This window comes from Anthonomus grandis, chromosome 11 (assembly GCF_022605725.1).
Source record: "Anthonomus grandis grandis chromosome 11, icAntGran1.3, whole genome shotgun sequence".
In the NCBI taxonomy this organism is placed as follows: Eukaryota; Metazoa; Arthropoda; class Insecta; order Coleoptera; family Curculionidae; genus Anthonomus; species Anthonomus grandis.
Window position 1 is genome coordinate 13,015,420 of NC_065556.1, and position 14,015 is coordinate 13,029,434.

The 14,015-nt window shown below is 34.4% G+C and overlaps 1 protein-coding gene across 2 annotated transcripts in view; it reads right to left on the reverse strand.

Annotated features, from left to right (window-relative positions):
• The window catches only part of LOC126742070 (rab3 GTPase-activating protein regulatory subunit), a 52,306-nt gene extending 38,291 nt beyond the window's left edge, over window positions 1-14,015 (reverse strand). Inside the window, exons 1-6 of one of the 2 annotated variants that reach the window (XM_050448602.1) lie at window positions 13,768-14,015; window positions 13,443-13,694; window positions 13,146-13,385; window positions 12,861-13,091; window positions 12,702-12,789; window positions 4,201-5,335 (exon numbers count right to left, since the gene is read on the reverse strand). In XM_050448602.1, the coding sequence (XP_050304559.1) occupies window positions 4,201-5,335; window positions 12,702-12,789; window positions 12,861-13,091; window positions 13,146-13,385; window positions 13,443-13,694; window positions 13,768-13,852 (2,031 nt within the window). In that variant the 5' untranslated portion in view covers window positions 13,853-14,015. Of the gene's footprint in view, window positions 1-4,200; window positions 5,336-12,701; window positions 12,790-12,860; window positions 13,092-13,145; window positions 13,386-13,442; window positions 13,695-13,767 lie in introns of those variants that run through there. The other variant, XM_050448603.1, reaches the window with a different exon arrangement.

Sequence of the window (14,015 nt, forward strand, 5' to 3'; positions counted from 1 at the left end):
TGTGGTAAAATCTAGTGGATTCATATCTGGTGACCAAGGTGGCCAAAACTGAGGACCGCCTCGGCCTATCCTACGGCTTGGATATGTTTCGTCTAAATAAAGACGTGCTAATAAACTAAAATGGGCAGGCTTCTAACATCTAGGGGTACCGCCTCAAGAAGTCCTGGAAGTATGTCTTGGAGAAAACGAGTGTTGTGAACGATGTTTCCCCATTCAATTTCTTTGGTAAAAAATGTGGGCCAATAAGGTGATCTCCAATGATCCCAACCCATACATTTAAATAAAATTGTTCTTAATGATGAGCTTCAACTAACTATGGCATGGGGATTTTCATCTGCCCAAATGTGGTTGTTATGGTAGTTAACGATTGCCTCTCTGGAAAAATTAGCTTTGTCGGTAAACAGAATCTGCCTTAAAAACTGAGTGATGACTTCTAATATTATTTGAAAGGTTAAGTAAACAGTGGTGTACCATATTTTTCATCAAAAATATTTATTTTACACCTTGCACGAACGTCGCTGATAAAAATTTAAAAAATAGTGACCCTCAGAAAACGCCTTTTGATGCATAAAAAATGCATACCAAATATTACCAAAATATCTACAGGGGTTTCACAGGTATTGTAAAAAAACATATTTTTCTTAAATCTTTACCACCTACTAACTACTAACTTACGGTATTTCAAAAGATACGACTTTTAGGATATACGAAATATACGAAAATATTGAAAGCCACCTCTTCTAATCCTAGTTGGTTATGCACTCCAACAAACTGCTACAATCTATATAACCATTAATTAGCTTATGACCGAACGTCATACCCGACATATACCGCCTAAATCCAACGTAACCAGATTTAAATGACTCTCAATTAATGCATAATCGTAATCAGCAATAAACAAATCTGAATGCGCAAGATCTTAAAAATGTATGCTGAACTCTTTCCAAGACAAGTTGTGTACTGCCTGATAAGGAGACCAAACTATAGAAGCATATTCTACCTTAGAACGAACTAGGGAGCCATAGACACTCTTTATAGTATCCAATGAAAAATTCTTACAATGCCTGAGAAAGCTTGAAAATCTAGAAATCCAAGCTTTTTTGAAGATTTAACTGTAATTTCGTTCAGATATTCATTGAAAAATTACCCCCAAATCTCTTACTTTGGTTACATATTTAAAATGTTCCCCATCAAGATAGCAAGTAGTATATTTTCTAACCCCCTTATAAAAGCTATTAAAACAGCACTTCGACACATTCATACTAAGCTTACTATCCCTAAACAAATCAGAAAGTATATCCAAGTCTTCCTGCAGAAATGTTTGATCCTCTTGACAGTGAATTGTTTTCATAATTTTAAAGTCATCAGCGAAAGCCAAAGCAAAACTGTGCAGCAAGCAATTAAAGATAGTATTTGCAAATAAATTAAAAATTGAAGAATAGTGTCCCCCTTGAGTTATCCCTGAGGTACCAATAATTGCTTCAGACAAAAAAAACTATTTTCACCCTACTGATGACCCACAACAAAACTAGCGATCCAACCGAAAGTAGACGCATCAAAACCCAAATCAAACAACCTACTCAGAAAAGCCCAATGATCAACTCCATCGAAAACCTTTAAAAAATCTGCATAAATTAAGTCAACCTGTTTAAATTCCTCCAAGGCATTGATTAGCCTACTTTGATATAACAAAAAGTTTGTGACTGTCGATCGGCCAGAAAAAAAGCCATGCTGGTGCATATTGACTAAATTTCGGCACATCCACCTCAATTGATCACTTATTGAAGAGTTCGAAATAGAGGACTGAGTGCAGACACCTCGGTAGTTTCTGACCTCACTCATTTCCCCATTCTTAAAAACAGGAATTATAAAACCATTTTTCCATCTGTCAGGAAATATAGGAGTTTTTGATAACATATTGAACAAAATGTGGTTTAAGAGGTTTAACAAAATTGGGCAAACACACTTTTTGAGAAGCACATTTGGTATGCCACCAAGACCCAAAGTATATGTATTAGGCAAGCAGCAAATGCTATTAAAAATTTCCTGAACCGAAATTGCTGGAAAAATTAAATTTTACGAGAGGGATTACCTTAAAAATTCCCATTGCTGCTCCTTACATAGACAGTTTCAAAATAAATTTTAAACAAGTTAACAATGGATTATCCATTAACTGCAGATTCTTCATTATGAAACAAAGAGTGAAGAAGATTCTGAGTAGGATCTCAGGGATCTCAACAAAGGCTTCTGGGTTTTTTCCACTCCAAATTTGGAAATGTTCACTTCGGAAAAATTCACCGAACATACGACTCTCGCGGTTCCAATTTTCGCACAAGCTGGATCTTGTAAGCTCGCAAGCCAAGATCTTTTCGCAAAATCTTCCACAAAGCAGGTAGTCACCCCTTGAACTCTAATTCATCATTTTTTAACTCGCTTGTGCTCCGGTGAGCTCAGAGCCGCTTGCAGTCACCTCTTGAAATTGCAGGTACTGCTTTACATACACTCTAGGAAAAATTTTATACAATTTCCTCAAATTTAACCTAACGTATAATAAGAAGATTGTCACCATAGGAGGAGTTATTAAAACTGGAAAAAATGTAAACACATGAAGTGGGATATTGTGGATCTCAGTGAAGTAAAACGGTCAGGAGAAAAACATCTAAATGTAAAGTCGGGTTATCAACTGTTTTACAAGGGTAACGACAAAGGAGCATAATGCAATTTGAAATTAAACACAAAACATAGCTTTAAAATAATCCAAGTATATGTACCAACGACGAAGAAGTCGGATAACGCAATAATTGAGGAGAAATGCTTTTAAACTTTTTATTGCAAAATGATTTCTTCGTAATGAACAGCTTCTTCAAGAAGGGCCCTTAAAGAAAGTTGATATGGTCATCTTCAATTGCTGTGCACGATGGCGAATCGATTCATTTGGGTCCTCTCCAACACTAGCTCCACAGCAGCAATAACTTCTTCTGTACGCACTGTATGGCATCTTTGAGCATGCATATTATCAACTAGCCTGCGAGGAACGAAAACGATTCATGGTTATTCGGATGGACGATTATGTTGACCGTCAAATGACCGTAGCACAGTGTAAGTTTGGCGTACTGAACCGTGATTTTCAAAATAAATTTGCACAATCTGTAACCGTTGTTCTGACCATAAATATACCGGCAACTGTCAAATTGAGAATTACTAAAAACAGTCTTGCCAATTTAAACACCAAACTTCGAAAAAAAAACACCCTTTACATATTTATTCTAAGCAAAACTTCCTGCGATTTTCCAGTTAAATATGATGTCAACCAACAGCTTGATACACCCATCACACTCAACCTATTTAATGTATCTGATCCGATTTTGATCCACCAGGTCAAATGCATGACTATAGTAAGAAAACCCTGCTGTGTTCTGCTGTGAAGTCGATATTCTGAATGGAATTCGAAGAAAACAAAAGATGTCCTCTTGTGGACTACATCTGTGCCGAAATCTTTGCCAAAGTGTGGTTATATTTGATGAAGATTAATAAAACTGATTCAACGATAATGAAAAACTTTCTCATGTAATTTATAAAATCCATATAGAATATTATTGCCCGATAGTTAACAATACGTTGAACATCTTATTAAAAATATCTGGGTAGATATCCTCCTTGTTTTGATTTTGAAGAGTTTTTATCTTGTTTTGATCTTGCACTATTTTTTATGTAAGAATTTAAAAATTAATAAACCATATATTTTTAAAGGGTGACATCAGAACTGTTTAGATAAAACACAAAATACTAATTTTACGGATGTGACTTGGCTCAATACTTCAGAGATGGCGCCCTGGGAAAAATGTTCATTCCTACTATTTAAAATAAGTTAGACCTTATATTGTAAAATTCAAGCAATAACCATTTTTTTAAATGTTCCTTATTGGTCGATCACTAAACGTTATCTAATTGTTATTAACATATTTATGATAAGCAAAACAATTTGTACATTTAAAAAGTTTAGAAAGCATTAATCAAGATTTGGTAGTTGTGTGATAATAACAATATTAACTGATTTGAACAACTTACTTATACTAAGCCGTTCCACTGTGTATCATTTTAGTACACAAAAAGCTTGATAACTATATATTCAGTGTAATACCACAGAATTTAAAAATCCCGATTACTAAAATGTATAAAGTTGTCATCGAACCCACTTACCTCAGATGTTTTAAATAGCTGGTGGTCCTCTAGTCCTTCTTTCAAACTTAATTTATCTGCCTTCGTAAAATCAAAACTTGCCAAAAATTCGTTAACTTCAAAAGCAACCTCGTCACAGAATCTCACTCGAGGAGTTTTTAAATCGCTGTCACTACTAGAAGTGGCTAAATCCAGAAGTTTTTGTAACCCCTCCAAATCTTTTGCGCTTAAGTGTGGTAAGGTTTTATTGTCTTCATTTTCTACACTATTGCCATTTTCTTCATTAGTGTTTTTACTTGTAACAAATACATAAAGCTCTAACAAAGCCTTAACGTTCATGCAAACTGTTTTAAGATTAATTAAGGATTCATTTTCAACACCATCACCACCATGCTCGAGAAAGTAATCAAGGCATTTTAAAATAATTTCAGGAGAAACTCCTTTGCTTGTCAAAAGCATGTCAACCGTTTGAACTTTGATCTCCACCGTTTTCAATTCAGAACACATATTAAAGATTTCATTTTCCAAAGCATCAGTGCTTAGACAACCTGTTTTTATGAACTGTCGCATTTTTTTGTAAAAATAAATATCTCTCGCTTTAACGCTGTTTTTCTCTGCTAAGGCAAAATGAAATGGCACTATGATTTCCTTGATATCACCTTCACTGTCTAAAAACAAACAAGTAAACTGACAAATGTAACGTGATTTTGAAGTTGTGGTGAATCCCATCAATCCATGTGAAATGTACAACAGCCTACTATACTTTGAAGCCGAAAATGTTGTAATTTTAGTTCCTTGTTGTACTGTGAAAATCTCCAAGGTGCCCTTTTTCGGTGAATAAATCACTAGAAAAACTGCAACTTTATTGCCATGACGATGTTTAGAACGTCGCTCATCGGGGACCTGTAGAAATGCACACTGTGCCTCTCTGTACCCTTTAAAATTCTTAATAATGATCCCTTTAAAACAATCTATTAACAAGACTCGTCCAAGACTATCAGATATGGCTGCTAACTTTCTATTGGGGGAGAGCACTATGTCTGTTGCGGTTCTTCTAACATCACTAAGGCCAAATCTTAAGCCCATAGTGTCTATTGGTTGCATTGCTACAGTAACTTCTTTGCTTTCATTTTGTTTAGATCCCGTTAACCAACCACTGAAAAAAATAGAACGTCTATATTGCGTTAAAATATTGTTTTGGTTTCTTAAGCTAAGTTTTTATATACTCAATACCAAAAATTGATAAATGATTTAACTGTACATACATATCATTAAAATGAATATTTTGTTAATTTGTGAAAAAAGATTCAAAAGTGGTTCAGATAAGGTCCCTCTACAATAATTACCATAATACCGCTATATATCAGAATTTTAATTAACTTTAATCAATATTAAAGTCTGTTAGAATCTTTCTTGATTGCCCCAACGCTTTTAACTCCATAAACCATGCGGTACTACTCACAACATCAATTTCACATAAGTGTATCAGAGGCTCAGAGACTGGTTGACCAGGCAATTCGATTGAGAAGTTAAAAGAATTCGTCCATTATGCTGAAAGAGACCTTGATACAATTTACAACAAAACGAAAAAGTGTCGATCTCAAAAACTCGGTTGAGAGACGGATGAGGGCCCATAATAGCCATGAGACTAAGCCTAATTTCTACACTATCTATCTATATATTTAAATGTGAATGTCTGTTGCTATGTTTGCTTATAACTGAAGAACCACAATACAGAATCTGTCGATACAAAACATGTCAAAGTTTGCACAGTTATTGATTTTAACCTTTGAAAAGATTTGGGCATGGTTTCATTCGAAAACCTGCTATCAAATTGGCAATGACAATTGGCTGTTATAATACAGAAAATACAGAATAATAAATAAATACAGAAGAGCTGATCCTGCTTACAGGGCACCCTCGCTGCGAACTACGCAAGTGAAATGGGTAAAGTGGAAAACGTTAGCGCTCTCAGAAAGGGAAAAGCCTCGCCACCTCACAAATCATCAATAAAAGAAGACAAATCTTGTAGTAGTGCCCAAAATCCACTTTCATATATACTTGAAACCAGCTTCCTCACTATGGGACAACTAACTTTATTTAATACTTTCTTATGTTGAAAAATAAGAACAGTTCATACTGCGGTTTCCAAATTGGAGTACAGAACAAAAGTCACCTAGAGAAGCTAGATTGGTACTAACCAGGTACTTTAACAAACAGTGCCACTTGATCATCTTCAACACCCTTAAATCTATCATTACCAGCATTACGTAATAAGTACGTCTAGTTCAGTCTATCAACATTTGAGCCCAAAAACGGTGGAAAGTCCACCATCACTCTCCAATTCAACAACCGAAAACCTAACTAAACGAGGTCAAGTGTCAAGATTGATTCTAGCTTGGCTATAGCTGCTTGTAAGTTATAAAAACTTAATATTAATGTAGAGAGATATGCGAGGAAGGCTAGACATGGACCCGAAGGGTCCATTTGTAGTGCGGCTATCATAAAACTCGGTAAGACTAATGGACGCAATTTATTGGCTCGACTAGGGGAACCATCCATGCTTAAGGCCTTTAGGCTGTTTGTTGATCTTCGCAACCAACCCTCAAGTATGTGTTTTGAAGGATTTCAGACAACGTCTATATCATTGAATCAACTGAAGTTCAGGCAGATTTCTCGGCCTTCAACAGATTCAGAGAGCAAGGAGAGCTGAATCCTGTCAATCCTGTCCTCTTAGGCCAATAATAAACAACAAGCTCTGGTCTACCAAATGCCTTCATACATTTTCAAAAAATATGCACTTTTTAACCTATCTAAGTACTTGGACAGCAACTTTCTTCAGATTATTTAAGATTATAAAAAACGCCAAATCTTTACTGGGATAAGAGGTTGCCTAGATCCAGTAATGTTTCTAAAGAATAATGGTCTATTGTAAATAATTTAAAAAATGAGGCTTCTTCTGGCGCAATCTCTGCTTCACCTGAGAGCCTCAATAATTGCTTTGTAAATAGCAACTTAATGATTACCATAATCTACTTTTATCTGCCTATATAAAATACTAACTACGCACCAATTTGGATTTTTCAGTGGTAAATACACAAATGCACAAATACATGATGCTGTTTTTCCTTCATAGTAATGTATATAGCCTAAACAAACAGTACTCCCCAGTAACAATGTCCTGTGGTTTCTCAAAAGCCGTCGATTGTGTAAATCATAATATTTTATTTAACAAATTACAGTACCACGAATCTAGATCATGGCTCTCGAATCGTGTTTAAGTCATATCTCAATGGTAGAAGTCTTGGTCAATAAGCCGATGTCTTCATGCAAGCCAATAGAATGTAGGGTTGGTCATGGTTTGGTATTGGGCTCTATTTTGTTTTTGTTATTTATCAACAACATTTCTAGTCTGGGCATTAGCAGTGTAACTTGAGAGAAACTACTAGCACTTCATAAAACCGTATCTAATGCGTTAATCACCATAAAATCATGGTGCGATGCAAACCTTTTGTGCATAACGTTTCCTCATTGTACTTAATAACTCCACTATTTAGATCATTGACTTTGAGGGTGATATTTTTGGCGCTTTTGCCTGTTTTGCGCTTATAGGTGTTTCGGGAAAAAAGGGAAATATTCAGAAGGGCAAAATAAGATAAATTAACCCATATGTTTTAATCCGATTCTTAACCGTTTCTGAAATAATCGGCTCTAAAGTTTTTTTTTAATTTTTGGAAAAATTACGTTTTCTGTATTTCTAACTCACGTTGCAGGTATTTCATCATTGTTTGTTAATACCTATTTTAATTGACTGGTAGTTTTGACAAGCATGGTTGTCAGTTTGATTGATTCTGAGCGTTTCAATTTGAAAAGAGCAAAGTTTCCATTACGCAATGCCTCACACATTCACCCATAGGGAGTATGCTGACATGATATTCGTGTATGGTTTCTGTAATGGTAGCGCATGACGTGCTGTTGATGAATACCGACGTCGTTTTCCAAATCGAAGAATTCCTAATCGAAAAGTTTTTCAGAAAGATTTGCGGGTCGGGAGAAAGTCGGGAAACAGGAATATTTCCAAGAGTAAGAGTTAATTCTGAACGAGAGGCGGGAGGGACTAAATGTGGAAAATGAAGAAAATGTTCTGGATATGGCTAAAGAGAACACGAGTGTTAGTACGAGGAGGATTACAAAAGAACTTCGATTCGCATCACATGTAGACGTTTGGAAGACGCTTAGGAAAAACTGTTTTAAGCCTTTCCATATTCAACCGGTCCAACAAATAGGGTGATTATGATGGCTTAAGGGTTCAATTTTGCGAATGGATCCAACAAAATCGAGGCCTACATAAATACATTTTATTTAGCGATGAAGCTCATTTTACCCGCAATGAAATTAATATCCGACACAATGAACATCGGTGGTCAGATGAAAATCCTCATGCCACGTTTGAACAAAACTTTCAACATCGATTCAGTGTTAACGTGTGTTGTGGAATGCTGAACGACAAGTTGTTTGGACCATTTGTATTAGATAAGTGTCTAACTGTGTACTGGAGAAGGATATTTACGCTTTTTTGAAGACCATTTAATACACATGTTGGATGATGTTCCGCTAATTGTTCCGACACCGAATATATTTTCAACACGATGGAGCCCCGCCTCATTTTAGTCGCCGAATGCGTATTTTCTTAGACAATCGTTTTCCTGATCGTTGGATTGGCAGAGGAGGACCTCAAGTTTGGCCACTGAGGTCACCAGACTTAAATCCACTGGATTATTGCCTCTGGGGGTGGATTAAAGCTCTAGTGTATGAAACGCCAATAGAAACCATAAAAGGGACTCCTCAATCCAATTTTAAATACTTCAAATATTATTAAAAACAATTCCCAAGCAATTAAACGTGCAACACGAGCGCTTAACAAACGTGCCTAAGCTTGCCTTGAAGTTGGTGGGGGTATTTTCGAAAACATTTTAAATTGAAACACCCTGTATTAGTGTCCAAGTAGCTTAACTTCTAGAATGGTCTTAGGAATACCCCTTTAAATCACATCTCAGATACACCGTTCCATTTTGAGGAGTGTGTTGTGACAATTCGAGCATATTTTAAAATTACAAAAGAAAGCTCTTCGATGTTTACTGAGATTAAATTAAAGAGCCCACTTTAATTTAATCTCAGAAGCCGAGAAAAATGCCTCAGCTGCAGTTGATTTAATGATATAGTTGTGGAAGCTTAGCTTTTTTTCAGTACATGTCACCAGAAAGGCCCTCTGATGGTATAATGCTAATTTGATGCAGGTCTTGGTATGAAAACCCTTCAAAACACACACTGGAGGCTTGGCCTAAAGCACCTAGTAAGTGTTACCAAGGCTCAAAATAGAATTCTCATATACTTATCTGGGACAGTCTCACACGCTAATAAGCATTTTAGCACATGTAATTGTAGATTATTTGGTAGTGCACATGGAATATGGAGCTTAGGTAGTGCAACTGGCTTCTTTTATAACCTCATATTCTAAGTGAACTTCTTTTACAAATTTTTAGGACAAAAAATACAGCGTGTTTAATTAAAAAAAGACCATGTTTGGTCATATATCTGGGAAAACTACCTATTTTTTTTTTGAACATGCTACTGAACTTTAGCTAAATATATCTGATTACAGGAACTTTTACTTTTTTTATTTTTACTTGTACAGCCGGGCTTTTACACAGAGTCTATCTGGTATAGTAAGAGAGATATGCTGCAATTGTAGCCAAAATAGGACACAGTATATGTATTGTAGTGCTAATTTTAAAAAAGGAATATACCCTGAATCTGTTAATATAAGTTTTATATAGGCTGTTCATGATTTTATTATATTAATGTAGTTTTATTTTATTTATATTCCTAATACACCTAATAGAAATAAACTTTTTCTCAAAAACATCAGATTTTTATTTATTTATCCAAAAATACAGTATTTAGGTTCATTGATTATATTTCTTATTATTTATTTCAGTTTTTGATTTATTTTTCTTCCCATTAATCTTCAGCAAAGAAATATGATTTGAAATAAAAAAAAATAATGGAAAATTCTAAAAATAACCAATAGATGTCAATATATGTTTAGAAATAATTTGTTGTTTAGTAACTTGACACAAATTAGAGAATATAGAGTAAAGTAGAGTAGATTAGAGTAGTTTATTGATGCGAGTAACCTTAGAGTCTTACACAAATCACAAAATTAAACCAAGAAAAACAGTGTATGCAGAAGTTAAAAATACAGTTCAATAACAATTGAGAGATTTAAAGAAAAAAAAATACATACCTAAAGGTCATCATTACACAAATTTAAAATCAAATACAAATAAAAACATATAAATATAGGCAAAAAAATATATAAACAAGTACAAAATTATGACATCTTAACAAGAACATAAATACTGTTACTGAACAAAGTTATAATAGTAATAAAAAAGTACAATAAAATTTAACAAGAATCTGTCAAGATCTGAGCACATTTGTCATTCATTCAGAGGCATGGTTATAAACTCATCAACAGAATAAAAGTTGTGTTCTAAAAGAGTATCTCTGATGAGTACTTTGAATTTTTTAGGAGATAGCTGGCGAGTAGAACATTGTAATTTGTTGTAAAGACTAAGGAGCAGTGAATTATTCTTTGATTTTTGTAGTTTTAAATAAGAGGGACGTATTTGTTGTACATTTCTTGTGTTATAAGAGTGAAAATCTACATTTTTTATAACTATCTTTATTTTTATGAATTTCAACAAGACAGTTAAGAATGTATATGTATATACAAGGAAGGGTTAAAATTTGTAATTTTATGAAAAATGGTCTACAGTGCTCCCTACAGCGAAGATTTAAAATCGTCCTCAAAGCTCTCTTCTGGAGTCGAAACACTCTTATTAAGTGAGAAGAGTTACCCCATAAACCTACACCATATGAAATGTGTGAATGAAAAAATGCATAGTATGCACTTAAAAGACCGCCCATATCCATAAAGCCTCTAAGCTGTCTCAGACAATATATGCTTGAAGAGAGTTTTTTGCATAAGCTATCTATATGGGCAAGCCATGTTAGCCCATCATCCACAGTCAAACCCAGCAGTTTAACACACTCTTTGCTTTGGACTCAAGGATTATGTGACACAATTAACTTCTGAGTTTTGCCTTCATTCAAATTAAGTTTATTTCCCTCAAACCATTTCTTGGCTCTTGATATAACAGAAGTCATATTGGTGTGTTCCTCAAGACTATCAGATGATGAAAGCAATGTTCTATCATCGGCAAATAAAAAAGAGGGATTCGGCTTCAGAAAGGTACACAGACCATTAATATAAATTATAAATAGTATAGGCCCGATGACTGACACCTGTGGGACTCCAAACTTTACAGGACAAATACTAGAGACATTATTATAGTTGTGTGATGAAGAAAGCGAGGACCACTCCTCTAAAGCCATAAATTGCTTCCAGTTTATTCAGAAGGATCTCTGGGTTGACAGGTCCTCTTTATCACCCCTTTTGAAGATCGGTATGACCCTGCTAACCTTGAGATTTTCTGGAAAAAGCCCTTGTTCAAAACAAAAGTTGAAAATTAAGGTCAATGGGACAACTAGAATGTCCTTGGTATGCTTTATTATAGCACTGTTTAATTGATAAACGTCAACTGCCCTAGAATGTTTTAAACTGTTTATTGCTTTATTAACCTCACTTGGAGTAATAGGACTAAGAAAAAAAGAATTGGGGCATGAAGGCATAGGAAGTGCAGAGAAGTTGACATTTGAATCTGGAATTATTTTAATGATATTGTCAGCAATGGTGGCAAAGAAGTCATTAAAGGTTTGAGGATAATAATAATATAATAATAAGTCGTTATTTCCAACAGGCAACTTGCCCCATAACAGGAAACAGTTGCAAAACAATGAAAAATATAGTTTAAAGAAAAAACATAAAACAAACCTTAAAGAATGAATGAAAAGAAAAGAAAAAAAGTAGTCACAATCCAAAGTTATCCAAAAAATTAGAACAAATAACTATTAATATGATATAAAAACACAATTAGCGGATCAATACAAGTTAAACCACTGTTGTTACAACCATTATTAGACTCAAAATTAATTAGTTTCCAGTTATCTTTATGTTATACTTTGTTTGGAGAGTTGGAAATAAAATTCTGATAAGCAATTCTTTTGGTTTCCTCTAGATGCTTCCTGTATAATCTTCTGAAGTGCCGATAGGCTTTCATAGATTCTTCATTACCAAAGTAATCAGCTATTGATTTGAGAGCTTGTAATTTATTTCTCATGCCATGCATGTATATTTTGTATATATAAACATACATTGTATATTTAAACAATTAAAAAGAATTAAATGTTCATTACATAAAAAAAAAATACAATTTAAAAAAAAATATAAAAAAATGCAATTTCTTTGATGTAAGAAACTTGAAAAAATATCATTATATAGTAAAATATATGTACTCTTTATAAGTGAAAAACACAGAAAAAATAATTGAACTTACGGCAGAGCAGACTTTAATTTACTAGCCACTGCTTTGGCAACATCACTTAACACTGGCTGATTTACACCTTCCAAGGCATAATGGAATCCTAAAAACTTAATAAAATAAGAAAATATTGCGGCAAAGATTGGAATATTACAGTTCAGCTAGGCATTTTACCTAGAAAAGGTTTAGACCCAACAGCCAACACAAGTGTACTATTTGGAGGAGTGTGCCTGTATTTGGCTTCAAAACCTCCACATAAAGAGGCTGCCAAAAGATGATCAAATGTGTTTGATATATTTAGTCCTAGGACAGCTACATCATTTATAAGGCTCTGATCTTGAAAGCCCCATTTTTTAACTATTAAGGGTATTGGTTTAAATTCAGCTGGACTTCCTTTGGCTTGAGCTAAAATAGAACATTTGTAAACAGTTATTTTATGTGCTTAATCTACTAAGAAACCTCTAGCAAGTTGGCTTCTACATGTTTTTAAATTCTCAAATAGTTGATGTCCATTTATGATGCAAACATTGCTTTGATACTGGATATAAAGTTCTTCTTGGTACAACTCGGGTGAAATATCAGGTCTGGGACTATGCTGACTTTGGCATTTCAAACTGGTAATGTTTTCATTGTGAAATTGCTCCTCCATAAGCAAGTCACATTTTTCAGTATAAAAACGAACATAGCCAGAGTCATACCCTAAAATATTTATCACATAGGCTTTAATCAATTAGTTGCCATTTGTGTTTAAATTACCAACAACAATGCATGTCCATTCCGGTCCAACATGAGAACTATGACTTTCTCCCACAATTGGAAGACAGAGGATGGCCCGAACTTTATCATAGTCATGTATCGTACAGGTATGACTAACTAGAAATTGGCTCAATGACAGTGTGGAGACCCATTTTGATGTCAATATTACTACAGCTCTTTCATTGGCTAGAGCTATTAGATCTCCTGTTGGAGACACTGAAATCTTTGAGGTCTGCAGCCACCAATCTGTCCCTAGAGATGTGTAAAAAAAAATTATTTTGGTTCGTTTCTAAATAAGGCATGAAAATAATAGTATTTTAAGTACCTTTTAAGTCATCTGTGGGATATAAACAATTCCTTATCCTTGGTACATTCTCAATAGTGGCTGTCAGCCTGATTTCACAAGACATACTGGTTGGAGCTTAGTTTAAAACAGAAAATAATTTATGGTGAATTTTTGAAAAATTAAAGTCAGTGTTTGTAAATATTTGCAACTTCATATCAAGAATAAAATTTTCACCATTGTTTTGATTTTGATATTAAACGTCAGCGCCGTCAGCTGTCTTTAACAAG